This window comes from Garra rufa, chromosome 8 (assembly GCF_049309525.1).
Source record: "Garra rufa chromosome 8, GarRuf1.0, whole genome shotgun sequence".
NCBI classification, from domain to species: Eukaryota; Metazoa; Chordata; class Actinopteri; order Cypriniformes; family Cyprinidae; genus Garra; species Garra rufa.
Window position 1 is genome coordinate 15,250,351 of NC_133368.1, and position 26,966 is coordinate 15,277,316.

The following is a 26,966-nucleotide window of genomic DNA, read 5'->3' on the forward strand; positions in this document are numbered from 1 at the left end:
TCAGGTGTTTAATCGGCTGTTCATCAGAGAAAGCTTTCAAAAAAGTATAAAGCAGAGCACATGAACTATATTGTTGGACCAGGTTTGTTATCGTTAACTATAATGATTGAAAATGCTAGTTGAAGCTTAGAACATTGTTTCAATGTTCCACTGCAAATATGTCATGCTGGATGGTAATGTTTGCATGTTTTCGTTTCTTCTTGTTCTTCTTTATGAGTACTGGGTACTGTATATTAATAAATATCTGCAATTAGAATTTGTTAATGACGTCACAGCATAACACACAGCTCCTCCTGCCAGCAGTCTCTCATTAGATCTGTGAATGTGTGTGCGAATCTATTTGTAGTGTCTCATTAGCACGACTCTGAGCTTCAGTCAGCAGTAACACAGGAATTACTGAAATCCTGACGCTAGTTTCATTCCATTCACGAAGCATCTGTTTTAAAGCACTCGAGAGCAAACTCTGTCCTTTCTGCCTCCTGCGTCTCTCCCACTTTTTGCGTGCACACACACACACACACTCTCTCTTTTTCTCGCACTCTCTCTCTCTCTATTGTTCTTTTTCTCAGGCAGCAAACATCCCTCTGGTGTGTGAACTGGGCATTGATAAACTATCGTTTGATGACTTCTCGCTGGATGTGGATGCCATGGTCACTGCAGCTCTGCGGATGTTTATGGAGCTGGGAATGGTGCAGAAATTCAAAATAGACTATGAGGTTCGCACATGTTTGCATTTTTCAACTCAGCAATATCACTTAAGCAAAAATGCTGTTGTACTGAATATCAGCAAGGCTTTGGATTGAACATAAGCCTGTATTCAATTGTAAAGTGTGATTAAAGTTCACATTTAGTAACAAAATTGCAAAAGTATTCATACCCCTTCATTTTTTTCACATTTTATGTTGCTGCTGTTTTAAATTCCTTTCTTTTCCCAAATCAATCTACACTCCATACACCATAATGGCCAAGAAAAAACAGGTTTTTAACATCTTTGACAATTTAATACAAATAAAAAACTTAAATTATTCCATATCTTGGACAGTTGAAATTTAGCTCAGGAGCATTCATATTGCTTGTAGATGTTACCCCACTTAGAGTGACATTAACCTGTGGCAAATTCAACTGAATAGGTATGATTTGGAAAGGCACACACATCTTAATAAAAGATCTAACAGCTGAAAATGCATATCAGAGCAAAAACCAAGCCCTGAGGTAGAAAAAAAAGAGCTCAGAGTCAGGATTGTGTCAAGCCACACATCTGGGGAAGAGTTCAGAAAAAAATCTGCTGCATTTGAAAGTTCACAGAAGCATGTAGTCTCTGTTACCTTTAATGGAAGAAGTTTTGAACAACTAGGACCCTTCCTAGAGCTGGCCTTATGGCTAAACTGAGCAATGGAGGAGGGCTTTGGTTAGAGTGGTGATCAAGAAGCTGATGCTCACTCTAGTTGAGCTCCATGATCATATGTGGGGATGGGAGAAACCTACAGAAGGACAAACATCACTGCAACACTCCACTGATCTGGGCTTTATGGTGGTGTGGCAAGACTCAATCCTCTCCTCAGTGAAGTAACTTGAAAACACACTTGGAATTTGCAAAAAAGCACCTAAAGTACCCTCAGACTGTAAGAAACAAGATTCTCTGGTCTGATGAACCTCAATTCCAAGCATCATGTTTGAAGGAAACCAGGCACTGCTCATCGCCTGCAGAGTACCATCCAAAAAGAAACGTGTGCTGGTAGCAGCCTCATGCTGTGGGGCTGTTTTTCAGCAGCTTGGACTGAGGGACTAGTCAGAGTAAAAGAAAAGCTCAAAACAGCAAAATATAGAGATAGCCTTAATGAAAACCCAGAGCACTCAGACCCTCAGACTGAGCAGAAGGTTCACCTTCCAACAGGACGATGACCCTAAGCACACAGCAAGAGTGGCTTATAGACAACTCTGTGAATGTCCTTGAGTGGCTCAGCCACAGCCTGGACTTGAACCCAATCAAACATTTCTGGAGAAACCTGAATATGTCTGCCAGACCTTATCCAAGCTGACAGAGCTTGAGAGGCGAAGAGGTGTATCGAAGAATGGCAGATAATTGCCAAATGTTGATGTGCAAAGCTTGTTGCATCATACCCTAAAATACTTGAGTATGAAAATGTGCTTCAGCTATGTACTGATTTAAGGGTATGAATACTTATGCAATGAACTTATTTCAGTTTTTTTTTTTATTAAGTTAGGAAGTTGACAATTCTGCTTTTGCTTTGTCATTGTGTCATTATTAGTGTGGATTAATGTTGGAAAAAAAGTAATTTAAAACAGTTTAACATAAGGCAGCAACATTACAAAACGTGAAAAATGAAGGGGTATGAATATCAGCACTCTAGACCAATCAACTTAGAAGCAAATTAGTAGCTTTTTCAGTTGTATTGTAACATCACATCTCTTCATTCTCTTTCTAGACACTTTGTCGGTGGCTGTTGACTGTGAGGAAGAACTATCGCATGGTTCTGTATCATAACTGGAGACATGCGTTCAACGTTTGCCAGTGCATGTTTTCCATGCTGACAGTGAGTTACTCTGTGTGTGGTTTATTTGAAAGAAATTAATACTTTTATTTAGAAAGGATGCATTAAATTATTAGTGACAGTAAATATGTTTACAATGTTACAAAATATTTCTGTTTCAAATAAATGCTGTTGTTGTAAAAATGCATACAGAATTCGGATAATATATCCTGGTTTGCACAAAAATATTAAGCAGCACAACCGTTTTCAACAATCAGAAATGTTTCTTGAGCATCAAATCAGCATATTAGAATGATTTCTGAAAAATCATGTGATACTGAACACTGGAGTAATGATGCTTAAAATTCAGCTTTACATCTCAGGAATAAATTACATTTGAAAATACAGTACAGACCAAAAGTTTGGACACACCTTCTCATTCAAATAGTTTTCTTTATTTTCATGACTATGAAAATTGTAGATTCACACTGAAGGCATCAAAACTATGAATTAACACATGTGGAATTATATTTAATTCTATAAAATATTTAATTCTATATATACTATATATACTTCTGCACAACACAACTGATGGTCCCAACCCCATTTATAAGGCAAGAAATCCCACTTATTAAACCTGACAGGGCACACCTGTGAAGTGAAAACCATTTCAGGTGACTACCTCTTGAAGCTCATCAAGAGAATGCCAAGAGTGTGCAAAGCAGTAATCAAAGCAAAAGGTGGCTACTTTGAAGAACCTAGAATATGACATATTTTCAGTTGTTTCACACTTTTTTGTTATGTATATAATTCCACATGTGTTAATTCATAGTTTTGATGCCTTCAGTGTGAATCTACAATTTTCATAGTCATGAAAATAAAGAAAACTTTGGTTCAAAGGTGTGTCCAAGGTGTGTCCAAGCTGTGATTTTGATCAAATAAATGCAGATTTAATGAGCATAAGATACTTTTTGTTAGTAGCTTGTTGTGTAGCTATTTTTAAAAACTTTCAAAGCAGCTTTCCAGACATTGATGCTATTAGTGTTATTATCAGCATTAAAGCTGTGGGATGTGTGTGTGTGTGTGTGTGTGTGTGTGTGTGTGTGTGTGTGTGTGTGTGTGTGTGTGTGTGTGTGTGTGTGTGTGTGTGTGTGTGTGTGTGTGTGTGTGTTCCTCAGTCTCAGTCTTAGTACATTTACCACAGAAGTGGGACGTTTTGTTTATGTTTATTTGCAGACGGCTGGCTTCCAGGAGACTCTGACTGAGATGGAGATTCTGGCTCTGATAGTGGGCTGCATCTGCCATGATCTGGACCACAGAGGAACCAACAATGCTTTCCAGGCCAAGTGAGACTCAGTCACTGCTACTTAACCACTGGTGCAATAAAAGACTAAAGTCTGGCATCTTTTAAAGATTACAGCATTACATGAAGCTGAATGCTGGACACTTTGCACATGAACAGAATGACATTTGTGTCTTTCACAGGACGGGATCAGCTCTCTCTCTTCTTTACGGGACATCAGCCACGCTAGAGCACCATCACTTCAACCATGCTGTTATGATCTTGCAGAGCGAGGTAAATTAAAGTCACCAATACATATATAATAATTACAATACAACAACAACCCAATTAATTCCCATGGACAAGATCAAGTCACATCCATTTTTTTGTCATTCGAGAAGCCATTTCTCTCAAGATAAGTAACAATTTAGAAGAAAATATGGCCGTAAATTCAGTTTCAAACGTTAATAATGAAATATTTGAACTACAGTATTACAAATTTTACAAAACTTGACTAGAACTTAAACTATAATACAAATTAGTTTACTAGAAGAGTTTGCTACCAATTCTATAATACAAATCATTTACAACAAATATTGTAGAACCTTATACCAACAGTTTACAATGAGTTATAATTTAGAAATTGAGCCATAGAACAATTTACCATAAATACTATTGTAGAACAATCTATAACTGAACCCTTGGACTGTCTGTCTTGGTTTCTCCCATATGCCCATATTTGGTTTTCCTGTCATTAGTGTTATTCCCATCACCTGTCTCGTTATTCTGTCTTTATTAGTTGGTTTGTGTTGAGTGTTCTGGGGCTGGATTCACGAAACATTCTTAAGAAGAAATTTCTTCTTAACTGCCATTTTCTTCTTATTTTTTAAAATAAGAAAAAAGTTAAGAATATTTTGTATTCCCAAAAAAATCATCTTAAGAATATTTTTATCTTTTTACTTAAGATTGTTCTTAAGACAAAAATTAAGAAAATTCAAATTCTTGAAAAGAATCTTCTTAAAAACCATCGTAAATAACTTCTTAAAGTTAGGATAGCCCGAGACTTGTCTTAAATCCCAAATAGTAAGAATTATTTAATTAATTGATTGGGTTATTTCAAATTAACTGTTATATTTAAGCATTGCAACACTACTAGCTACATATAATACATATTAGGACTATTATTAGAGATGAGCAAGAGTTCGCTGAAGTGACAGCAATGACTGATAATGTAAACAATGATCTGTCATGAATGATTAGCCTGTGCATGACCCTACTTTTTGCCGTCATCAAAACTTAGTAGCAACTCGACAAAATCGAGTCAGATAGGGAGATTTAATAAAAAAATAAATAAAAATACGACATAATCTTTGGCCGTATTTAGCGCATGTGCAGGACGCGTTTGCTGTAGCAGCGCACACACATAACGGAAGCGTTCATTCAGACGAGGCAACAAAATACAACACAAAAGTGAATAAACTGATCGCCAAAGCTTAAGACAGACCCTTTAAAAGTAACGGTTCAAAAACACGGCGCATTAAAAACATGAAGCCGAGCGCCAGACACTGTCGTGACGAAAATGTGCGTGCTTATGATTATTAGGATAATCTGCAGAAACCGCAAAAAAGACGTTGAAGTGTTTATAAATGCGTCTTCAGCCATGTATTCACTCAGATAGATGTATCATTTTTTTTTCTTAAGAAAGAAATTAAGATGTTCTTAAGAACATATTTGAGAATATCTTAAGATTTTTTCAAGAATTGCACTTAAGAACATTCTTACGAACTTCTTAGAATTTATCATAAGAAATTTCTTAATTTATTTCTTAAGAAGATATTCGTGAATCCGGCCCCTGGTGTCCGACTACAAGGTTACCTAGTGTGTGCGTGTGTTCCTACCATTCCTGTCTCTGAATTGCCCTGCTTGTGGATTATTATTAAAGACTTTGGATTTGCTTCAACTTTGTGTTGCGCCTTCCTACACGCACCGTGACAGATAGCCGGACCAGAAAACAGTAAAATAAGCTGCGTACTACCTCGCGTTTATTTTTTCACCATGAATGAGCCGTCTGTCCTCATCCTTCTCCTGGAGCAGGGGAATTGATCTCTCCAGGACCACACCAAAGACTCCTTGCCCCCATGATACACTACCCGGACAGCCGTCTCTGTACTTTCTATCTAGCTGGACTTAACACTGCCACTAAAGCGCAGCTGTCCGGTTATGGTCCTTGGGAGAGCCTCGCCGCCTATATCGAGTGGGTGCTGTTGTCCAGCAGATCTTTGCAGACCATGAAGGACGACACCAGCCCCACTCTAGACCCAGAGCCCAGCCCACCATCACCCCTGGCAGAGCCAGAGGCCGAGCCCACCTCGGATGGAGAGCCAGAGCCGCTAGCAACAGAGCCATCGCCAACGGGAGCGACAGTGCGAGAGATCGCTACGGAGCCTGAGCCTAATGAGTCCGGCCAGGCCACAGCACCCGCAATGGTGGATGTATCAGTGGAGCGTGAGAGTGCTGAGGACAGCACTGCCCACTTCACCACTGCCAAGGGTGAGCAAAGCCTAGATCTGGGACAATCAGATATGGATCAAGATTTGATTTCACTGAGGATATAGAAATTGAACCTCCTGTCTACCCCGAACTGTCTGCCTGCTTGAATTTCCCACCCACCCTCCCTCCCTCCTTTGCCTACTCCTGTCTGCCATGATGATTCAGCCACGAGCCCAACAAAGCTGGTGGAACGGAGTTCTGAGGCGATGGCGGGACGAGGGAGCCCGGTGGAGCCGGTGGGCCGACAGTGGAGACGAGGGAGCTGACAGCTGGGGTGGAGCCGGTGGGAGGCTCCACCGGGCTCCCTTGTCCCGCCATTGCCTCAGAACTCCGTTCCACCAGCTTCGTTGGGCTTCTTCCTCCCTCCGGGTTCACCTCAGTACTCTGTCGCTCCGGCTTCGCCGCAGACCTCCGGAACTCTGCGTCCGGCTCGGTCGCCAGAGCTCTCTGTTTCCGCCTTGGGCTCCACCGCTACCTGCTCCTCCTCCAACGGTCACCCACCTACAGTCGTCAGCCCTTCCTCCACCATGGCTTCTCCCTCTGTCGACTCCGCCGTGGGCTACCATCATGGCTGCGGCCTGGGTCTCACCTGACTCCTCCTGCTCCGGGTCCCTTCTGTCTCCTCCTTGGCTCCTCCCTCCGTCTAAGCCACCCTGGAATCCGCTGATCGTCCTCCTCCTTGGAGTCCATCCTCCGCCAAAGCCTCCTCCTGCATAGACTTTGTGTTTTCCAGCCCTCCTCATCCGTTTGTTCCTCCTACCAGTCCCCTTATTTCTTCATTCCTTGTGTAAGGCGCGGGGACGCGCCTTCTGGAAGGGGGGAGTAATGTAACACCCCTTGGACTGTCTGTCTTGGTTTCTCCCATATGCCCATATTTGGTTTTCCTGACATTAGTGTTATTCCCATCACCTGTCTATGTCTCATTAACCTGTCTTAATTAGTTGGTTTGTGTTCAGTGTTCTGGTGTCCGGCTACAAGGTTACCTAGTGTGTGCGTATGTTCCTACCATTCGTGTCTGTGAATTGCCCTGCCTGTGGATTATTATTGCTTCAACTTCGAGTTGTGCCTTCCTACATGAACTGTGACAATAACATTCTTGAACATATGCTGTAATACAAATCAGTTTAACAAAATAAAAGTCAACTTAATTATAAAAATACTTACTTTACAATTATTTTCATTCTAAAACTCAAACCAAAATACACTTTACAAGAAATTTGCCGTTTATGATCCATTCCCATTTAGAATTTGAATTATAATAAAACCTAATAAAGCAAGTACATCAATGAAATCAAAAATAGACTTAAAATAGTCTGCAAAGACTTTTAAACTTTCACTTCATATAATCAGCTACACTAAACCAGTGCCATACAAGAAATCATTTTAAGCACAGTAAATGAGATAACAAGGGAGAACGAGAGAAAGAGAGAGGTGAATAAATTACACCCTGTGGTAACTGACAGATGTTGACTGTGAATAATTGCTTTCTACAGATACAACGTGTTTATCTGTGTCACTGTCATTTGCATACAAATGAGCTTCGGTCATCATTTACTCAGAGAGAGAGAACGTGTTCACTGACCAGCAGACAGACAAGTATTAATTAAGTTGGTCCTTAATGAAATGGGAACAGTTGCCCTGCTCTTTAATCTGGTAGGGGGCAGATACAGCCTATCCTATTTCCCATCATGCCTTGCAGTTAGTGAAAAGCAGAAGTTTACTAGAGTGAATGAGTTATGATAACATCTAAATGACAACACCTTTGCTGACTTGAAATATCACTCAGTAAATGGAAGGGTGTGTGTAAAAAAAACGTGCCTTCACTTTTCTTAAGGCAAAATGAGGACTCATGTGTCACTGTTTAAACCTCGCACACTTTTTTTGCCTGTTTAAATATCAGTTTATTTTAATCAGCGCTCTGATGTAAGCGTGCGTGGGTGGCTAGAATTCAGAGTTACATGTTAAGTAATGGTTATATATTCATACACAAACTCACTTTATATGGAAATTTATCCTGACGTAGGAGAGCATATCTCAAAAGTACCTGTATCTGTAAGATAAAAATACATCGCCACACTGAGCCAGTGGATTTACCGTGAAACTCTTGACCACAAAACCAGTCTTAAGTAGCACAGGTATATTTGTAGCAATAGCATTGCAAAAATACATTGCATGGGTCAAAATTATCATTTTTTCTTTTATGCCAAAAATCATTAGGATATTAAGTAAAGATCATGTTCCATGAATATATTTTGTAAATTTCTTACAGTAAACTTAATTTTTGATTAGTAATATGCATTGCTGAGAACTTCATTTCGACAACTTTATAGGTGATTTTCTCAATATTTAGATTTTTTTTGCACCCTCAGATTACAGATTTTCAAATTTTTTTTTTTTATCTCGGCCAAATATTGTCATATTCTAACAAACAATACATCAATGGAAAGCTTTTATTCAAAGAAATGTGCCCTTATGACTGGTTTTGTGGTCCAGAGTCACATATACCGGTATGTTCTCAAACATCCTCAAATAGGATTCTTTGCAGGACAGAATAATATTTATATGAATATATTTTGGTTTAATGATTTCCATTTTTTCCTTGTCTCTTTAGGGTCACAATATTTTCTCTAATCTGTCTTCACATGAGTATGGAGAACTCATGCAGCTCCTAAAACAATCCATATTGGCCACAGACCTAACACTCTACTTTCAGTAAGTGCCAAAATAACACACATCTCTTGACTCTGTTCAAATCTACTTTAAATGCTTTTTTTTATGAAAATTTAAATTAAATTACTACTTTTATTCAAAAAACATCATTTAAATAGATCAAAAGTGACAGTAAAGACATTTATAATGTTACAAAAAGATTTTGGTTGTAGATAAATGCTCTTATTTTGAACTTTCTGTTGTAATAAATGTATAATAATGTTTCTTGAGCAGTAAAGCAGCATATTAGATTTCTGAAGAATCATGTGACACTGAAGACTGGAGTAATGTTGCTGAAAATGTGAAAATTCAGCTTTTTTACCAACACAGGAATAAATTACATTTTAAAATATAAAAATACAAATATTATATACAAAAATATCTCTTCTATATTCATTTACACCTCTAACTTTCTATTCTAATTCTATTTGATCTATTTGTTTTCCTTTTTTTTTTATAAAAAAACACAACCCTCTAACACTTGCACTCTCTATTTGATTTCTAACTAGTTTTCTTTAAAAAGAAAGAGCCTCTAACGCTAGCATTCTCTATTCTTCTTCTATATTTTTGACTAGTTTAATTTTTATTAAACACTAGAGTCCCCTATTCTTTTTTTATTCTATCTACTTGTTTTCTTTTTATTTATTATTAAAAAAAACTTGCTATGTGTACTGCCTTATGCTAACAGAGACTTGTCATAGCACTTACAGTACATATCATTGCTCTTTTGTTGGTTTTGATTGCTTCTAATGTTCTCATGTGTAAATCGCTTTGGATAACCGCTAAATGACTGCTAAATGATCTGCTAAATGACTAAATGTAAATGTATATTAATATTTTACAATATTACTGCTTTTACTGTATTTTTGATCAAATAAATGCTTGGTGAGCATAAGAGACTTCTTTCAAAAACAAAAAATCTTTCTGATCACAAATGTTTAAACAGCATTGTATTTATAATATCACTTAGACTTACACAAATAACTATATTATTTGGCAGTAGTATTGCTTATTGTTTTCTTAGGTATGATGTTCATTATAATATTAATAATAATTATAAATTGAACTTGGGTGTCACCCCTTGGCGACATGTTTAAGATCATGGGAAAATTACTATAATTCATGGCTTCTCGTGGTTTACTGCATGTAGACATTCAACCGTGCATTCATTTTTATATATATATATATATATATATATATATATAATTTTTTTTTTTTTTTTTTTTTTTTCCCGGTACGTTTTAATAAACGTGACCCTGGACCACAAAATAAGTCTTAAGTAGCATGGGTATATTTGTAGCAATAGCCAAAAATACAACAAAAAATGATCAATTTTGTTTTTAATGCCAAAAATCATTTTATGATTTTATTAAGTAAAGATCATGTCCCATGTATAGATAGTTTGTAAATAAGAACTTAGTTTGGACAACTTTAAAGGCTATTTTCATCAATATTTAGATTTTTTGCACTCTTAGATTTCAGATTTTCAAAAAGCTGTATCTCGGCCAAATATTGTCTTATCCTAACAAACCATACTTCAATGGAAAGCTTATTTATTCAGATTTATGAATGATAATGTATAAATCTAAATTTCAAAAAATTGACCCTTATGACTGGTTTTGTGGTCCAGGGTCACAGTGTCATAAAACAGTTGTGGCAATCTCTTTAGTATTTATTGTATACTGTAAAAGGTTTTCACCAGTTGTCAACTTAAAAACTTAAGTTTAGCAGCTGCCTTAAAATGTTCAGTTAAACCAACTTAAGTAATTTAAACTCACAAGTTAAATCAACTAATTTTGATTGTAATAAGTTCAAATGACTTGTAGTTTCAAGCTGATTTAACTTAAAAACTTAAGGCAGCTGCTGAACTTTTACAGTATGTTGAATCTGGTGAAAACTTTTTACAGTGTATGCATGTGTGTGAATGTTTCCCTGCTTCACATTGCAGCAGTGATTTGGTGCTGCTGGTAGCAGATGTTGTCAGTTTTCCTGACCCTGTACTGCTACCACGTGGCAGCTTTGTGAACTGCACAGTGCTCATTGAGTTTTCATTCACAGGAACAGAAACTCCTTCTTTGAGCTGGTGAATAAAGGTGAATACAACTGGAATGTGAAGGAACACAGAGACATGTGCAGGTCAGTTACATATATGAACATGCCTCCACACACACACACACACACACACACACACACACACACACACACACACACACACAGTACCTTTTACATTTCTGATTCAGATTCATTTCTGAAATTCTCTCAGGTCGATGTTGATGACAGCATGTGATCTGGGTGCTGTCACTAAACCCTGGGAGATATCATGCAAGGTAGATGCTCTTACCCATAATACACCACAGAATATGGAAATGAATGTCACTGACACTCATTGTTTTTTTTTTCGAATATTAAAATAATGCTGAAAAAAGATGAGATATTAAATGTAAAACTTTTTCTTGGCAACTAACTGAAAAAAGTTTAAGTTGAAATACTAAAATTACTAGCTACACTATATTGGCTTCTTTAGAACAGAAAAAGGCACTTTCAAAACTGTGGCAACAAAGATGGAAACAATTAATGTATTTAACATTTTTATTTCTAAATCTGTCGCAACAGTTTTGGAAGTGTCTAGAATGACTGTACCCATATGTACAAGTCATTGGTGTTTGGTGATGAGTTTTTGGCTCAAGGTCTGCATTTAAAGTCACAACAGAGATTTTCAGCTGGGATTAGGTTTTTGCTTTCTGCAGACCAGTCAAGTCCTTCTACATTGACTTAATCATTTCTTCTAGAACTTTGCCTTATACACAGGCATTGTCATGTTAGAATAGAAAAGGGTCCTGTCAAATCTGTTGCTATCGAATTAGAAGCACACAATCCCCTAGAATATCATTAAATGCTTAAACATTAAGATTTGTACTCATGGACATTACGAAAGTAGTCAAACCAGTTCATTAGAATACCTTTGGCAATATAGTGTATAATAGTACATGAATAATACACTGCTGAAACTAGTGTGTTAACATGTGTCTTCTGCTTTCTAACAGGTTGCAGAACTGGTGACTAGTGAGTTTTTCGAGCAGGGAGACAGAGAGCGATCAGAACTTAAACTGACTCCCTCGGTAAGGTTAACACTTTCAAATAGCCTTTGAACAGCTGGATAAACTGATTAGACTAGTCTTAAAAGTTAGTCATCTTATTTTTTTGTTCATATTTTTTTTTAAATCAGGTAAATTTCTCTAATTTGAATCTGAAAAGCAAGACTGATTACTTCTTGCCCATCTGCTAGTCGATCAAAATAGTTAAGACACAGTCTTAACATTAAAGCTAGGTTTTTATAAAAGGAATGTGTTTTTGTGAAAACAAAAATGTATGTCAAGCTGTAAATTGCCTAAATTTAGGCAAAAGTGTATAGCATATTTACATGGTCATAACTACACTCTTAAAAATAAAGGTGCCTCACGATGCCATAGAAGAATCTTTTTTGTCTAAATGGTTCCATAAAGAAACTTAAACATCTGAAGAACCTTTCTGTTTCACAAAAGGTTCTTTGTAGTGAAAGAAGGTTCTTTAGATTATAAAAAGGTAAGAAAGAAATGGTTGTTCAAAGAACCTTTGACTGAATGGTTATTTGTGGAACCAAAAATGGTTCTTCTATGGCATCGCTTGAAGAACCCTTAAAACACCTTTATTTTTAAGAGTGTAGGGGTCAACCGATATATTTTTCAGGGCCGACGTCAATACAAATTATTACAGATGAAGTAGACTGATAACCAATATTTTAACCCTATATGTATATGTATCTGGTGTAGAAATGAAAATGAATGTCAAAATTAAGAATACCAAGGGCTCTGACAAAATCTTTCTTGCTTTTAAATTATTTTATCGGCAAATCGCTTATGTAAATGACCGATACCGATAACCATAAAAGTGTAATTAATATTGGCACTGATAATCGGCCAGGCTGATAATCGGTTGACCCCTAGTCATAACAGATGTGATATATATAATATGACAGAACATTACAGTTTGTTTGTTATGGTATGGTCCAATTATGTTAATATTTGCATTTGATTAAATTTCATTACATTTGCACACTCACTACTACACACTCATTCACTTTTAAAAAGGAAATAGCTAGATTTTTTTCCCATTGCCCTGGATTGTGAGGCAGAAGGTAACATTAGGAAGTCTCCGGATGGCACAGCTTTGAAGCTCTCTGTAGAAGCGCTTGCCTCAGGTTAAAAGTCTCAGTCTTTTGCTCAGAGTGTGTGGGTGTTAGCATGATATATTCAAACACGGACCCTCTATCTCTGTGCTGCAGCTCGCGCTGACACACACACACACACACACACACACACACACACACACACACACACACACACACACACACACACACACACATACAGATGTACGAAAAGAAAGAAAAGAGCACAGACATTATCAGCTACAACAGACAAGTGCATTAAATTAAGTCACACACACAAACATTAATTAAACAACAAACTATGAACATCTAATCACATCTGTAGGTGGAGATGCTGAACAATATAAAGAAAAACATGAAAAGGTTTCATTCAAAGGAGACTGTGTGTCTGTTTCTCAAGGGAAAATGTTATTGCTCAGAGGTTGCGCTTTTATATCTCTGGATCTCTAATACAACTGTTGACAAACAGTAAGAGTATAGACAATATTTCAGTTTTGTGAAAAAGAAGTGCACTTAATTGTACTGAACTTGCCAACCTGATCTCATGACGAAAACGCACCTGTGGGAACTTTTTTGCAAAGCTTGAAATATGTACTATGTTTACTTTTAAGTAAATTTTTAATCATGTATTTATATTTTGTTGTGCGTTATGAAATTACATAAAAAGATGTACTTAAGTCCTACTTAAGTGTCAGAAAAGCACTTTAAAGTTCAGGTAATTGCATTTAATATAAACTAATAATTTTGAGTGTATTCTTTTAAGGTATATTATTTATGTAAGTACTCTTTTAAAAGCATTACAAAGTGTGCTTCTTTTTCACAAGGGGGTTTAAGCTAATGTCTTTGTTCATTTTAATTTCACTGCTGTCTGTGAAACAACTGAGGTAATATAGAGGTCGCTTTAGGGTTTTTTCATCTTCTGTGGATTGGAACACTTCTAAACACAGTTTCAGGTCTGTGTTTAATAAATATTGATTAGGTTGTGTGTGTGTGTGTGTGTGTGTGTGTGTGTGTGTGTGTGTGTGTGTGTGTGTGTGTGTGTGTGTGTGTGTGTGTGTGTGTGTGTGTGTGTGTGTGTGTGTGTGTGTGTGTGTGTGTGTGTGTGATAGGCTATTTTTGACCGAAATCGCAAGGATGAGCTGCCAGGTCTACAGCTGGAGTGGATTGACGGGATCTGTGCACCGCTGTATGAGGTAATGCTGTCCAACAATGCATCATCAATACAGTCAATGAAAGCTGACAATAATCTGAAAAAAATGGGAAAAGTCAAAGAAAATTCAAAGAGTTTTTAACTGAATGATTAAAAACTATACGGAATCTATATGAAAACATCTATACAAACAACTAACTCTACTGCACTAGAATCACCAAAAAATTAATATAATAATAATAATAATAATAATAATAATAATAATAATAATAATAATAATAACTGCAAGCAGCAATTACCGGGGTTCAAACGCTTAAGGCATTTGAGCAGATGAGGAAAAAGATATTGTTTTAACATGGCTGTAACCACTTAAGTCAATGATTCGAATTCAGGTAATTTACCATAGAAATCTAAATATATTTAACATTTTTGACTATTATAGCACCACTTATTTCCATGGAATGTTGCATGCTTGTTTAGAATCATCTATCACATATGCTTAACCAGTTTTATGAGGTTTTGAGTTTTCATTTAGGATTTATAGGCTTTTAAGTATAACTGGCCACGTCCATTTAAAAATGACACTGTTGTAGCTTACCAAATTGAAAAGTTTAATATTTGTTGGATAATTCTGGATCTAGAGGGTCCAGAGAACTGTACAGCAGTGGTTTTGTTCAGATTGAGCGAAAAAAAAACTATGACTAGATCGCAGAAGTAGCCTTTTTAAGTAATCTGGATTCTTTAATGAACAGTTTGACTGACAGCAGTGGTCCCAGAGGAAGTTGTTCAGAATGAGGAGATCTAACATATGATATGACGATCTAGTGTTTGTGTGAATATATCAACATGTTCTGCAATGTGAAGTCATTAACTATTGACAAACTGTGGTTTTGAAGTCTTTTTATCTGTTATAGCGCCACCTATAGTCCAATCTCCATGAAACTTTGCATTCTTCTTTAGAATCATCTGACACATGTCATGTTAGGCTTTATAAGATTTATAGGACCCCGTTATAGCTGTGACGAAGAGTCAGAGGCGTTCGGATCCATTTGCAGTAAACTTTATTAAACACAGCAGCAAATTTACGGGGGTAATCAGAGTCGTAATCCAGATAGCAGGCGTAAAAGGTCGGGGCAGGCGGCGTAACACAGAGTCCGATTAACAGGCGGGTAGGTCGGGGCAGGCGGCTTGAATCAAACACGAGAAAACAGTCCAGATCAGATAACTAAGACAAACGGGGGAAAACGCTCGGAATTGATCACCGTGGCAAACCAAGACTTCGCAAAGACTAACAGGAAACAGGCCTCTTTATAGGAAGTGGGAGATAGGCTACAGGTAAAAGGTCAGTCCTAGGCATGGGGCACATGGGAAATGAAGTCCGAATCGGAAGGTTAGAACTCGGGTGACGGCTCCCTCTGGTGGTGCGGGAGAGACGATGCGGGAGCCTCATTTGTAACAGAGCCCCCACCCTGCGAGCGGCTCCTGAAGCGAGATGGCTGTTGACGCCGGGGTCTTCCACGAGGACGGGGGGCCGGTTTCTCCGGATGTGCCTGGTGGAAAGCCTCTTTGAGCGTAGGGTCCAGTATGTCCCTCGCGCTGACCCAGGATCGTTCCTCCGGACCGTACCCCTCCCAGGCAACTAGATACTGCAGTACTCCACCCCGGCGTCCTGAGTTGAGTAGGTCCTTGACCTGGCATGCCTCTTCGCCATCGACCAGAATGGGCGGGGGCGTCTGGACCTCTGCTCCCTCCTCCTCCGTCGTCCCTCCTGGGCCATCAGCGGGTTTCAGCAATGAGACATGGAAAGTGGGAGAAATGCGATAGTTAGAAGGTAGTTCTAAATGGAACGAAACTGGAGTAATGTCTACGAATTTTGAATGGACCCACATACCTAGGACTGAGTTTCCTGCTGGGTAGTCGGAGACGCAGGTCTCTGGTTGACAGCCACACCCACTGTCCAGGAGTGTATTCTGGGTTGGGACGTCGGTGACGATTGGCCTGTTCTTCCTGACGTCTTACAGCTCGTTGCAAGTGTATATGCACACGGTTCCAAGTCTCCTCACTGCGTTGTAGCCATTCGTTAACTGATGGAAGATCTGATGGTTCACCTGACCAGGGAAATAAGGGTGGTTGGTACCCTAGCACGCACTTAAAGGGAGTCAGACCTGTAGCTGGCTTTTGGAGGGAATTTTGAGCATACTCAGCCCACATCAAATACCGACTCCAATCCGTTTGATGGTTATAGCAGTAGGTACGGAGGAAGCGAGTTAGCTCCTGGTTGAGCCTCTCTGTCTGGCCGTTGGCCTGAGGATGATATCCCGAGGTGAGACTGACGTTTACATTGAGGAGGCTGAAAAAAGCGGCCCAGACATGGGAGGTAAATTATGGTCCTCTGTCGGACAGGATATCTTCAGGAAGGCCGTAGAAACGAAACACGAAGTTGCAGAGGGTCTCAGCAGTTTCAAGGGCAGTAGGAAGCTTTGGCAGAGGAATAAGCCGGCAAGACTTGGAAAAACGATCTACAACAGTTAGTATGGTGGTCATACCCTGTGAGTTGGGTAAATCTGTCACAAAGTCAATAGCGATGTGGGACCAAGTGTATGGGTAATGTTTGGAGCAGTCCGGCGGGAAGTTGGCGTGAGGGTTTGCAGGTGTTGCAGACTGTACAGTTCTTAACAGATATCTGGGTGTCCTGGTTAATAGTCGGCCACCAGAACCGATTATTGAGGAGATGGAGGGTGGCAGTGATGCCTGGGTGACCTGAGCTGGGGGTAGAGTGAACCTGTTGCAGTAATTGCCTTCAATGTGTTTCTGGAACGTAGGTGAGCTGTGGAGGGCATTCAGGAGGTGGTGGATGTTGTTCATTGATTAAATTGATTTCGGTCATGATGTCCCACTGGACAGGGGGTACGAGCAGATTCTCTGGAATAATGGTTTCCTCTGTGTTGGGTTGGTCAGCTGATTCTGTCATACGTGAGAGTGAGTCAGCCTTGGTGTTCTTGGTGCCAGGACGGTAGGTGACGGTAAAATTGAAGCGTGTGAAAAAGAGGGCCCACCGAGCTTGTCGAGGGTTTAGACGTTTGGCGGAGTGAAGATATTCTAGGTTCTTATGATCCGTAAGTATCGTGAAGGGATGTTGAGCCCCCTCTAACCAGTGACGCCATTCCTCCATTGCTGCTTTCATGGCCAGCAGTTCTCTGTTGCCCACATCATAGTTGCGTTCAGCCGGGAAAAGTTTGCGTGAATAATATGCACATGGGAACATCTTGGCGGGAGATCCATGACGTTGAGGGAGTACAGCTCCGATACCAGTACTTGAGGCATCTACTTCCACGACAAAGGGGAGAGAAGGATCTGGATGATGAAGTATGGGAGCTGTTGTGAATCTGGATTTGAGATCAGCGAATGCTTGTATGGCCGCAGCAGTCCAGGTGAGATGAGGTGAGCTTCGTTTAGTCATGGAAGTCAGTGGTGCTGCAATTATACTAAATCCCCTGATGAAGCGTCGGTAGAAATTAGCGAACCCCAGGAATCGCTGTAGCTCTTTCAAAGTTCGGGGTTGTGGCCATTCAGTAACTGCGCGGACCTTTGCCTCGTCCATTGACACCCCTTCGTGACTAATAATGTAACCCAGGAAAGATATGGACGTCTGATGAAATTCACATTTCTCTGCCTTAGCGTAGAGTTGATGTTCGATTAGACGTTGGAGGACTGCATGGACATGGAGGATGTGTTCTTGAAGGGAATGTGAATAGATGAGGATATCGTCTATGTAGACTATTACCCAGCGGTCAAGCATGTCTCTGAATACATCGTTAATGAATGACTGAAAAAACGAAGGACTATTGGCTAATCCGAAGGGAATTACACAGTACTCATAGTGGCCAGAAGAGGTGGAGAAGGCCGTTTTCCATTCGTCGCCCTCACGGATCCTGATTAGATTATAAGCTGCGCGGAGGTCAAGTTTAGTAAAGTATCTTGCCTGACGTAACTGTTCTAAGGCGGCTGGAACTAGGGGCAGAGGGTACCTGAATTTCACAGTGATGTTGTTGAGCCCACGGTAATTGATGCAGGGTCGGAGGGTACCATCCTTCTTTTTGACTAAGAAGAAGCCAGCTGTTGCAGGCGAGGTGGATGGTCGAATGAAGCCCTTGGAAAGTTCCTCCTCAATGTATTTCTTCATGGCCTCTGACTCAGGTTGGGACAAGGGGAAAATTCTACCCTTGGGTTGTGCTGTTCTAGGGAGAAGTTCTATGGCACAGTCACTAGGTCTGTGTGGCGGTAGTTGAGTTGCTTTGGATTTACTAAATGCTTCAATTAGATTGTGGTACTCTGCTGGTAGACCGGTGACTTCGATGGGAGAATCGTTACAAGTAACGGTATTCACAGGTATATGAGAGGTTGTAGGAATGCAATGAAAATAGCAGTCAGAGCCCCATTGTCGGATCTCACTCTTCTTCCAGGAGATGTATGGTTCGTGTTGTTGCAGCCAGGGTAGTCCTAATATGAGTGGATGGTTTGGGGAAGATATGACATAGAATTTGAGGGTCTCTGAATGTTCTGGTCCGACCTGCATCTTGAGACCCTCCGTGAGAGCTGTGATTCTTCCCTCTCCTAAGGGTCGGCCGTCGAGCGCCTCAACTGCCAAATGAGAATTGCTGGGTGTTAATGTAGGGCGATGTTTTTCAGCAAAATCATAAGATAGAAAATTGCCTGCAGCCCCGGAGTCAATTAGTGCATTAACTGTAACTGGTTCTTGATTTATAGTTCATTGCACAGGTATTTTAACACATGAAACAGAATAATAATGTTGAATACTGGAGCTCACTGCTTAAGACTGGATGCGCTCGGTCGAATGGGGCACAAAGCTCTGAGGTTTCCTGATTTTCCGCAATACAGGCAGAGATGTAGCTGTATGCGACGTTCCCGCTCCTCTGGGGTGAGTCGAGTGAAGCCGAGCTGCATGGGCTCCGAATGGGTATTGGTAAGAGATGCACTGGGAAGGTTGAGCATGTTGAAGCGTGATGGACGGCGAGATCGAATCAAATTATCAATATGAATGGCCAATTCAATAAACTCATCCAAGCTTCTTCCCTCGTCATGACATGCAAGCTCCATCTGTAAATCGACGTTCAGCCCGCGGCGGAAAAGCAGTTTTAAAGTGTCCTCTTCCCAGGTTGTTTGTGCAGCTAGGGTACGGAAATTTAAAGCAAATTCGGCAGCATTACTGCTTCCCTGTGATAATGCTAACAGTTGCTCACCGGCGCTCTTGCCTCCGGAAGGATGATCAAACACTTCTCGGAATCATTGGAGAAAGTAATCAAACGTAGGAAAGACAGATCCGTCAGTGCCCCATACAGCCGTTGCCCAATCTAAAGCTTTGCCGGTGAGTAATGAACATACGAAAGAAATCTTGCTAGCATCAGTGGGATATAATGCGGGTTGTTGACTAACGAAGATGGAGCATTGAAGCAAAAACCCTTTACATTTAGCAGGAGAGCCATCAAACTTATCAGGAAACGCCAATCGAGGACTTACAGTGGCTGGTTGCAGTGTGGGAGGGCTTATCGGCGAGGGTGTGACTGCCGTGGCTGCTGATGCAGGCGTGAGAGTCTGTAGCGCCTTCACGAGCTCTCCGGTTAGCGAGGTTAATCATTCCAACTGCTGTTGATCCATTGCTAGCTGATTAGCTTGGGCTGATAGCACGGATGAAAGTTGTGCAATCACTGCTGGATCCTGGTCCGGCGAAGTCTTCTGTGACGAAGAGTCAGAGGCGTTCGGATCCATTTGCAGTAAACTTTATTAAACACAGCAGCAAACTTACAAGGGTAATCAGAGTCGTAATCCAGATAGCAGGCGTAAAAGGTCGGGGCAGGCGGCGTAACACAGAGTGCGATTAACAGGCGGGTAGGTCGGGGCAGGCGGCTTGAATCAAACACGAGAAAACAGTCCAGATCAGATAACTAAGACAAACCAGGGAAAATGCTCAGAATTGATCACCGTGGCAAACCAAGACTTCGCAAAGACTAACAGGAAACAGGCCTCTTTATAGGAAGTGGGAGATACAGGTAAAGGCTACAGGTAAAAGGTCAGTCCTAGGCATGGGGCACATGGGAAATGAAGTCCGAATCGGAAGGTTAGAACTCGGGTGACGGCTCCCTCTGGTGGTGCGGGAGAGACGATGCGGGAGCCTTATTTGTAACAATAGCTTCCCATAGGGTACATTTCAACATTTGTTTGATAATTATTGACCTAGAGAGGCCAGAAAATTGTACTGCTGTTTTTTTTTCCAGATTGAGCGACTAGTTTAAAAAAAAATTTTTTTAACATCTTCTCAATCATTTAACAAATAATTTGACAAAGTTGTTTTGTTCCGATCTGCGTTCATTAACCTTGTCCAATATGTGCTCAAACTTCATCGGTCAATGGCAGCCATGTTTTTTTGATATACGCAAATGTCCTAATGGACACTTGTGGCACTTTGGACCAAGACCGTGCACAGCAATTTTCATGTTGGTAGGACAAATGGTTGCGTAGGTATAGCTATTTTTTGTTGTTGTTGTTGTTGTTGTTTTTTTAGCACCACCAAGTGGCCAAGCTCTGCGATTTTTGTCCTGTGACCTCAGATTGAGCTCTTACATAGGTGTTCTGAGTTTGGCAAAGAAATCTCATTCTGTTCAGGAGTTATAGGCATTTTACTAAAAGTGGCCCTGCCTATTTCGAATGTTCGAAAGTCGAAAGTTCAACCTTTTTGTGATGATAATTGATATTCGCTCTCCGGAGAATCTTTCTGCACTGGTTTGGTTCAGATCGGGCTAAAAATCTAGGACTAGTTCGCAAAAGTATGTTTTGCAAAAAATCCAAAATACACAAGAATTTCCAAAAACATAAGACAATTGAGTCTGCAACTGACAGTTTAGGTGTTATAACGAACTTCATACTTTTGATCGCTGTGCCGCCCCCGTCAGGCCGATTGGGGCGAGCTTTGGTGATGTTGTTGGTGGTGTGAGTACTACCATCCCTCCAAGTTTCAAGTCTCTACAATTTACGGTTTGGTCTGCACGGTCAGTTTTGATAATCATTTCATGAATTTTCAAAGCTCTGTAGTTTTTATTGTGTGGCCAAAACATATAATGCAGTGCAATACAGTGAGCATAGAGAGAATAAAATAAATATTTCTCAAAAGCCTGATGGATCATATTTGATACATTTTAATATGATTTTTTCTAAACAATGATGTATGGATAATCAAGTAATCCTAAGCTGCTTTAGTCCAGTAAGTGTCATTCACGAAATATTACAAACTAAATGTCAATCAGTAAATATTTTACAGCTTAAAGACATGTGAACCACAACCTTGAGGGGGAACATTACAATTAAACTAAAAGGCCTTTCACTTAGTCTATCAATCAGATGACAGAAGGCATAGTAGTAGATAGTGTACAACAGATTGGTTTAGATTTAGTGGCTTTAGAAATGAGCATCTCAACTATGATACTGCAGGCTTTATAGGGTTAATAGAAATATTCACACTCAATATTCACACATTTTAATGAACACTGTTCCCTCAAACATTGCCTCTCTCATTCTTCTCTCTTTCATTCTGCCTGTATGAACAGAAGTATCAGTCTAGCAGGTCAGATCTCAGAGACAGGCGTAATGCGACGTCATCCACGCTTAGTATGCTCTAATTCCTCTATTAACCTTCATCCTCAAAGAAAGATGGAGAGCAGGAGAGAAAGTGTAATGTTTAAGCTTTTCACAGTTTCTGAGAGAATTAGCCTCTGCCACAAGGCCAGGTTAAGGTGTTCTGAAACGCAGTTGCGAGGGTATTCTGCCTGGTTGCTATGCCATTGCTGTGCTACAGTAGGCAGTTGCTAGAGTGTTTAGGGGGGTCATAACTCTGAGTCCACACCAGAGTCTCTGTGATGTTCTGTTGTCTAGATATGAGGGTGTGGATTTGATCAGATCACTGACACTGAGAATGAGCAAACTAATTACATTACCACTAATTAAATGTCTGAATAATGAAAAAAAAACTTGTTTCATTTAGTTTTTATTTAAAGTGTGTTTTGAGAGTGTGACTTAAAATCAGAGGCATGTATGAATTAAATAAAAAGCTGTTATAGGCAGAGCAGATTTTTTCAAAGATTTTGCCAGCCTGAGTGTGTGTGTGTGTGTGTGTGTGTGTGTGTGTGTGTGTGTGTTTAAAGAATCCTACCAGTCACACACTTTGCGGGAAAGCAGGAAATGTGTGGGAGTGTTTTTGCCTTGACCCTCCTCTCTCTCTTTATCTCTCTCTCATTGTTCCTCTCGTTTTGAACTTCTTCACTATTTCTCGCTTACCTCAGTGTCTGGGTCTGTCAAGCTCAAGGCCGTAACCACATCTTGAACATTGCCATAGAATGCATTGACACAATATTTTTATATCAGAGAGCAAAATTGTTCTCTGATATTTACATGCAAGGTGTCCCTAGGATGTGTCCCTAAAATGAAATCGTCTGTTTTTACCTTATTTGAAAGGGTCATGAATAATAATGTTGAGCTCTTCTCTGATTGGCTGTTTCACAGTGCGGCTCATTTCAGTAGCTTACACAGCAGGAAGGAAACACAGGGTGGAAAAAATATATTTCAGTACTTTCTCTCACAGTTATATTGTTGAGTAATTATACTGTATATAAATTGCGGGCATCGGGGAGCCGCTATTAAAGGATTAGTTCACTTTAAGAACAAAAATGTACAGATGATGTACTCAGCCAAGATGTTCATGTCTTTCTTTTTCAGTCGTAAAGAAATTATGGAAAACATTTCAGGATTTCTCTCCATATAATGGACTTCTATGGTTCCCCAGAGTTTGAACTTCCAAAATGCAGTTTAAATGCAGCTTCAAAAGGCTCTAAATGATCCCAGACGAGGAAGAAGGATCTTATCTAGTGAAACGGTCGGTTATTTTCTAAACAAATTGACTAAATTGAATAAATATACTTTTTAACCTCAAATGCTCGTCTTGTCTGTGTAATCCAGGTCAAGACAGTTAGGGTATGTCGAAAAACTCCCATCTCGTTTTCTTCCCCAACTTCAAAATTGTCCTACATTTGAGGTTAAAAAGTATATAAATTGTCGATTTGTTTAGAAAATAACCGATCGTTTCGCTAGATAAGACCCTTCTTCCTCGGCTGGGATCATTTACTGCATTTTGGAAGTTCAAACTTGAGGGCACCTTAGAAGACCATTATATGGAGAGAAATTCTGAAATGTTTTCCTCAACAACAAAAAATTGTTACGACTGAAGAAAGAAAGACATGAACATCTTGGATGACAAAGGGGTGAGTACATCATCTGTAAATTTTTGTTCTGGAAGTAAACTAATCCTTTAATATGCAGGGCATTGAAGCTGATTTTGAATGCACAATCACTTTTTACTTTCACTTTCGAGATTTGCGATCGCAAGAAAAGAAATTAAGTTTTTGAGGTTTTTGAGGAAAACATTTCAGGACTTTCTCCATATAGTGGACTTCAGTGGGGATCAACGGGTTGAAGGTCAAAATTGTAGTTTCAATGCAGCTTCAAAGGGCTCTACACAATCCTAGCTGAGAAATAAGGGTCTTGTCTAGTGAAGCGATTGGTCATTTTCTAAAAAAAAAAAAAGTTAATAAAAGTTATATACTTTTTAACCACAAATGCTCATTTTCCAGTAGCTCTGCGATGCACATCTATAACTTCACGCATTACATAGTCATGTTGGAATGGTCCCACGTGGTTAGTTCTACGTCAGTGTACTTTGTTTCAAAAAGATAGGGTAGGGCGAAAAAAACATCATTTTCTTCTCCAACTTCAAAATCTTCTGACACTAACAGTGTTTTACCTTTTTTGTAAAGGGCATTTCACTTGCTTAGCATGTTTGCTTTGTAAACACTGGGCTTTGGTCAAGGGTGCATGATTACGTAATGCGTGAGGTCGAGCTAGTATATTAAAGGTGCCATAGAATGGAAAACTGTGTTTACCTTGGCATAGTTAAATAATAACAGTTCAGTACATGGACATGGCATACCATGAGTCTCAAACACCATCATTTCCTCCTTCTTATATTAATCTAGTATTTGCAAAAGACCACCGAAAAATAGGTCAATTCCAACATATACCTGACTGTTACGAAACTTTCCCGAGATCGTTAATAGTTATGCCTCCAACATTTGCATCGCCCAATCATCACTAACTTCAGCACATCAGTAAAACAACGTGAGTCACTCAAGGGACACGGTTAGCTTAATGCTAGTGCTAGCCTGTTACATTGCTATACATAGGATTTCACTTACCACATAAACAGAGAGATGACTGCGCTGATGATGGTGAATGATTTACAGATCTTCAGAATCACTGACAGCAGCTCAACTTGTGTGGTAGGAAGCACTCCCTCTGCATTGTAACTTTACACAGAGCGATCACAGTAATGAAACTAAAATATCCGCGATTCAAAACGGCAGATTCAACAAACCGCATATTAAAAGCGACTAGAGCTCCGAATTAAATATATATTTTTATCCATGTGCGAGCTATTGAGCTCTGTGAAACAGCCAATCAGAGCAGAGCTCATTAATATTCATGAAGCTTCCAAATAACAGAGCATTTCATTCTAGGGGCAAATTCTAGGGTTGTAAATGGACCTGTAAAACCATTTCTGGAGATTTTTTGCCCTTTCCTATGCCAAATACCTTCTATGTAGATATCAGAGAACAATTTAAAATATTCTCTCAATGCATTCTATGGCACCTTTAAAGGTATATACATTTATATTTTGCTTAGAACATGCATGCATGCGTTTAGATCATTTTGCTAGATAAAACCCTAATTCTTCGGCTGGGCTCATGTAGAGCCCTTTGAAACTGCACTGAAACTGCAGTTTGGACGTTCAACCCGTTGATCCCCATTGAAGTCCACTATATAGAGAAAAATCCTGCAATGTTTTCTCAAAAACCTTTCTTTTCAACTGGAGAAAGAAAGACATAAACATCTTGAATGACATGGGGTGAGTAAATTACGAGGAATTTTTTTATTCTGGAAGTGATCTATTCCTTTCAACCAGCTAAACCAGTTTAAACCATTTTTATTTAATGCGTAGTATGATTTTTAACACAAGCTTGTATTTGAGATCAAACTATAATTGGCGGCTCCCTGTAGCACTACTGTAGATTGAAGACCCTTGTGCTGGCGATTAATGGTCAGATTGTCCGTGTGTAGCAACAGATAATTTATCAAAACACTTTACTGAGGCATGAAAAGTGTTCTTCCAGCACATGACAGCATTATGACAGTTGTATCACCGAGCGACTCAAACAAACAACAGCTCATTTATTCATATTCACTAAAATGTGTGATGTTCCCGAACAGTGAAATGAAAAACACAAGAATCTGTCTCTTCCTGTTTGAATATTCATTTCTAGTAAATAGTCGCCTGTTTTTTTCTACAAATTCTAACAAAAATCCTTTAAAAAATTCTGAATATAGTTGTGCATAGCTTCATTAGGAAAATTATCTAAACTGAATGCACGGTAATGTTTTCAGACACTCAACTGCAGGTTAAATAAAAATGTATTATAGTTTACATAAATCAGCTCTTTCTCTTTCTCTTCAGACGTTTGCCAAATTAAACCCCAAACTCCAGCCAATGGTTGACTTGATCAAGGCCAATCGTGTCAAATGGGAAGAGCTGCACCACAGACACCAACGCAGCCAGGAAACCACCAGCCCTGGCAGTCCACGTAACGGAGACACCGCAGAAAACAGCTGCAGCTGTGCAGGCAGCAGCGACAGCGGCCCCTTCTACTCCGTGAGCTAACTCTGGAGAAACCTGCCAGATTTTGCCACATGCTTCTCTCTGACCCGCAGCAATGCAGGCGGATGGAGTTTTGACCTCTGCTGCACGCTTCAGACCAGCAGCCATTACCTCACTAGCGCCCTCTATCGGGCATTTGCTCTGTCTGCGAGCACTTCAGGCACCGAGTTTGCGTCGTCTCCACAGTGCAAAGACTGCACGTTTAGCTAGCAACGACTTGATAACGTGGAGAACCCTAGGGATGTGTTTACACCCAGAAGCTAATTGGCTGAATTAGCTACTTTAGGGCTAGCATGCTAACATAAAGACTCTATTGTGCGTGTAAGCTACTTTCAGCAGAGACTGTTTAAGGAGGATTGCCGCTTTTTGAAAGGTATTTTAGCGTATTTTTCCCTTTGTAGCTTTGATCTTGTTGTATGAACACATATCTTGAGCACTGGAGCTCGGTTCTGTACTGTGCGTATGTCATGTGAGGAAATGACTAATGCAGGATTTGACTCTATGTTTTGCCTTTGTTGTTTTAGCTGATGTATTTATTCCAGGATCAGGGGTTTGTGGAGCCGTGGGGCTCTTGGCAATGCTTGCAATGCAAATCCACTCCAGCGCTGTACTCTGTGCCTTGGTAAAACCCTTATGAAAATGCATGCAGCCCATCCTCGACATCACTCTTCTAGTTCACACTGCATATCATCATGGATGTTCCCTCATGTTTTGGGCCTGTTTCACTCTACGAAGGTAAGCAACGT

The 26,966-nt window shown here is 39.8% G+C and overlaps 1 protein-coding gene across 1 annotated transcript in view; it reads left to right on the plus strand.

Annotated features, from left to right (window-relative positions):
- The window catches only part of pde11a (phosphodiesterase 11a), a 57,364-nt gene extending 31,141 nt beyond the window's left edge, over positions 1-26,223 (plus strand). Inside the window, exons 11-20 of the mRNA XM_073845032.1 lie at positions 570-716; positions 2,448-2,555; positions 3,729-3,838; positions 3,978-4,068; positions 8,936-9,036; positions 11,092-11,169; positions 11,297-11,360; positions 12,078-12,152; positions 14,347-14,430; positions 26,020-26,223. Coding sequence (XP_073701133.1) covers positions 570-716; positions 2,448-2,555; positions 3,729-3,838; positions 3,978-4,068; positions 8,936-9,036; positions 11,092-11,169; positions 11,297-11,360; positions 12,078-12,152; positions 14,347-14,430; positions 26,020-26,223 — 1,062 coding nt within the window. The remainder of the gene's footprint in view (positions 1-569; positions 717-2,447; positions 2,556-3,728; positions 3,839-3,977; positions 4,069-8,935; positions 9,037-11,091; positions 11,170-11,296; positions 11,361-12,077; positions 12,153-14,346; positions 14,431-26,019) is intronic.
- The last annotated feature ends 743 nt before the right edge of the window (positions 26,224-26,966 follow it).